General features: G+C 51.6%; 1 protein-coding gene across 1 annotated transcript in view; it reads right to left on the bottom strand.

Annotated features, from left to right (window-relative positions):
- pecr (peroxisomal trans-2-enoyl-CoA reductase) overlaps nucleotides 1-2,680 on the bottom strand; it is a 14,477-nt gene extending 11,797 nt beyond the window's left edge. Inside the window, exon 1 of the mRNA XM_048598527.1 lies at nucleotides 2,495-2,680. Coding sequence (XP_048454484.1) covers nucleotides 2,495-2,606 — 112 coding nt within the window. The 5' untranslated portion in view covers nucleotides 2,607-2,680. The remainder of the gene's footprint in view (nucleotides 1-2,494) is intronic.
- Nucleotides 2,681-3,681: the final 1,001 nt, after the last annotated feature.

Genomic DNA, 3,681 nt, shown 5'->3' with positions numbered 1-3,681 from the left:
CAGAGTCAGTGTTTATTCAGCAGGGTAAGGGTCACTCACTGTGTAACCGTACAGGGTCAGTGTTTAAGATAACAGGGTGTAGAGCTGGATGAACACAGCAGGCCAAGCAGCACCAGAGGAGCAGGAAGGCTGATGTTTTGGGCCTAGACCCTTCTTCAGAAATGGGGAAGGGGAAGGTGGTTCTGAAATAAATAGGGGGAGAGGGGGAGGCGGATGCGGATAGAAGATGGATAGAGGAGAAGATAGGTGGAGAGGAGACAGACAGGTCAAAGAGGTGGGGATGGAGCCAGTAAAGGTGAGTGTAGGTGGGGAGTTAGGGAGGAGATAGGTCAGTCCAGGGAGGACGGACAGGTCAAGGGGGCGGGATGAGATTAGTAGGTAGGAGATGGGGGTGGGGCTTGAGGTGGGAGGAGGGGATAGGTGGGAGGAAGGACAGGTTAGGCGGGGACGAGCTGGGCTGGTTTTGGGATGCGGTAGGGGGAGGGGAGATTTTGAAGCTTGCGAAGTCCACATTGATACCATTGGGCTGTAGGGTTCCCAAGCGGAATATGAGGTGCTGTTCCTGCAACCTTCGGGTGGCAACGTTGTAGCACTGCAGGAGGCCCAGGATGGACATGTCGTCTGAAGAATGGGAGGGGGAGTTGAAATGGTTCGCGACTGGAAGGTGCAGTTGTTTAGTGCGAACCGAGCATAGGTGTTCTGCAAAGCGGTCCCCAAGCCTCTGCTTGGTTTCTCCGATGTAGAGGGAACAGCGGATGCAATATACCACATTAGCAGATGTGCAGGTGAACATCTGCTTGATGTGTAAAGTCTTCTTGGGGCCTGGGATGGGGGAGGTGTAGGGGCAGGTGTAGCACTTCCTGCGGTTGCAGGGAAAAGTGCCGGGTGTGGTGGGGCTGGAGGGGAGTGTGGAGCGGACAAGGGAGTCCCGGAGAGAGTGGTCCCTCCGGAAAGCAGATAAGGGTGGGGAGGGAAATATGTCTTTGGTGGTGGGGTCGGATTGCAGATGGCGGAAGTGTCGGAGGATGATGCATTGGATCCGGAGGTTGGTGGGGTGTTACATGAGGACGAGGGGGATTCTGTTTTGGTTGTTATTGCGAGGAGGAGGTGTGAGGGATGAGTTGCGGGAAATGCGGGAGACATGGTCGAGGGCATTCTCGATCACTGAGAGGGGGAAGTTGCGGTCCTTGAAAAACGAGGACGTCCGAGATGTACGGAAGTGAAATGCCTCATCCTGGGAGCAGATGCGGCGGAGGCAAAGGAATTAGGAATAGGGGATGGTATTTTTGCAGGAAGGTGGGTGGGAGAAGGTGTACTCTAGGTAGCTGTGGGAGTCGGCGGGCTTGAAATGGATATCGGTTTCTAGGTGGTTGCCAGAGATGGAAACAGAGAGGTCCAGGAAGGAGAGAGAGGTATTAGAGATGGTCCAGGTGAACTTGAGGTTGGGGTGGAAGGTGCTGGGGAAGTGGATGAACTGTTCGAGCTTCTCGTGGGAGCACGAGGTGGTGCCGATACAGTCATCAATGTACGGAGGAAGAGATGGGGTTTAGGGCCAGTGTAGGTACGGAAGAGGGATTGTTCCACGTAACCTACAAAGAGGAAGGCATAGCTTGGGCCCATGCCACCCCCTTTGTCTGCAGGAAGTTAGAGGAATTGAAAGAGAAGTTGTTGAGGGTGAGGATGAGTTCAGCTAAGTGGATGAGGGTGTCAGTGGAGGGGGACTCGTCGGGCCTGCGGGACAGGAAGAAGCAGAGGGCCTTTAGGCCATCTGCATGGGGAGTGCAAGTGTATAGGGACTGGACATCCATGGTAAAGATGAGGTGTTGGAGGCCGGGGAATTGGAAGTTCTGGAGGAGGTGGAGGGAGTGGGTGGTGTCACAGACATAGCTAGGGAGTTCCTGGACCAAGGGGGAGAAAATGGAGTTGAGATAAGTTCAGTGGGGCAGGAGCAGGCAGAGACAATGGGTCAACCAGGGCAGGATTTTGGGAAGGAGACAGAAGCGGGCGGTGCGGGGTTGGGGAACGATGAGGTTGGAGGCTGTGGGTGGGAGGTCACCTGAAGTGATGAGGTTGTGGATGGTTTGGGAGATGATGGTTTGGTGGTCAGGGGTGGGGTCATGATCAAGGGGGCGGTAGGAGGAGGTGTTGGAGAGTTGGCGTCTGGCCTGGGCAATGTAGAGGTCAGTGCGCCATACTCCAACTGCGCCTCCCTTGTCCGCGGGTTTTGTGGTGAGGTTGGGATTGGAGCGGAGGGCTGCACGTTCTGCGGGGGAGAGGTTGGAGTGGGTGAGAGGAGTGGAGAGGTTGACGCGATTGATGTCTCGACGACAGTTGGAGGTGAAGAGGTCGAGGGAGGGTAGGAGGCCTTGGGGTGGTGTCCAGGAGGAGGGGGTGTGTCAGTGTTTATTCAGCAGTAAGAGTCCCTCAGAGTCACGGTTGCTTCCCCCGGGATGTGTGTCTCTCTCGCCGCTTTAACGAGGAACGAAAGGCCCACCTAACCCAAGCAGCTCGGCGGCGATAGCGGTGCCGATCCCAGTCCCTCCACCGGTTACCACCGCCACTCGGTCCCGGAACAAAGCCGCTCGGAAGACACTGCACGCCGCCATCAGAGTCAGTCAGCTGACCCAGGCCAGCTTGTTACACCGGGGTCAAAGGGCACCGCTCAGCTGATTTTCCCGGAATTGGAACCAGCTGATAGCTCACGTCAGACGCAAAGATCGACCAATTATTAGACACAGAGGCTGCAAAATACAGCTAAAGTTGAAACAGACTTTTTTTTTATCTAGAAATGTCCCTTTTTTGTAACAGTTGATCAGTTGCTACTGCAGTGAGCAACATTGTGAATCATTTGACGCTGCTTTAAATTTGTCTCTCCGCAGGAAATCAGAGCACTGCGACTGATAAAAGATCAACCAGTTTACCACATTTTTATTTTGTTTTGGTATTAGTAAATAAACAGGGCCCACCTTATTAGTGACAAATCCGGAGCTTGTCCTCTTCTCAATATTACCACTAAGGGTACACATGATCACTATCGATTACTATGCTCTTGTAATCTATGTCAAATGGTTTGAAAATGCTACAATATCTTAACAGTGGTAAATCATTTAAATGAATAAATTATTTGATTTAGCAATAGTGTACAAGCCGAGGGTCGTATTTAGTTATGCAATTATAGTTTATTTGGCTGAAAACTCGTCACCTCGTTTTATATTTTCATATGGGATGTGAATGTCGCTAGCAGAAGCTGTCATTTTTTGGCCATCCCTACTTGCCCTTCAAGTGTTTGGCTCTGTAGCCCTATTCAAGGGGAGGCAGGGTTTAGTGGTGTTATCGCTGGACTATTAATCCCGAGACGCAGGTAATGTCCTGGGAACCTAGGTTCAAGCCCTGCTTGACATATGGAGGAGGTTGAATTTAATAAAACTCTGGAATTACGAGTCTAATGATGACCATTACATCATTGTTGATTACTGGAAAAACCCATCTGGTTCACTTATATCCTTTAGGGAAGGAAACAGTCTCACGATCAGGGGCTGAAATGAGAAATTTCTTCACTGAAAGGCATTGACATCTTTTAGAATTGTTGTACATGCTCTATCATTACATGAATCGCTATGTACCCAAATTCTGGACTGAGTCCAGGTTTGGGCTGACAAGTGGCAAGTAGCCCACAAGTGC

The sequence above is a fragment of the Rhincodon typus genome, chromosome 7 (assembly GCF_021869965.1).
Source record: "Rhincodon typus isolate 14 chromosome 7, sRhiTyp1.1, whole genome shotgun sequence".
Taxonomy (NCBI): domain Eukaryota; kingdom Metazoa; phylum Chordata; class Chondrichthyes; order Orectolobiformes; family Rhincodontidae; genus Rhincodon; species Rhincodon typus.
This window is presented reverse-complemented; position numbering and strand designations above follow the sequence as displayed.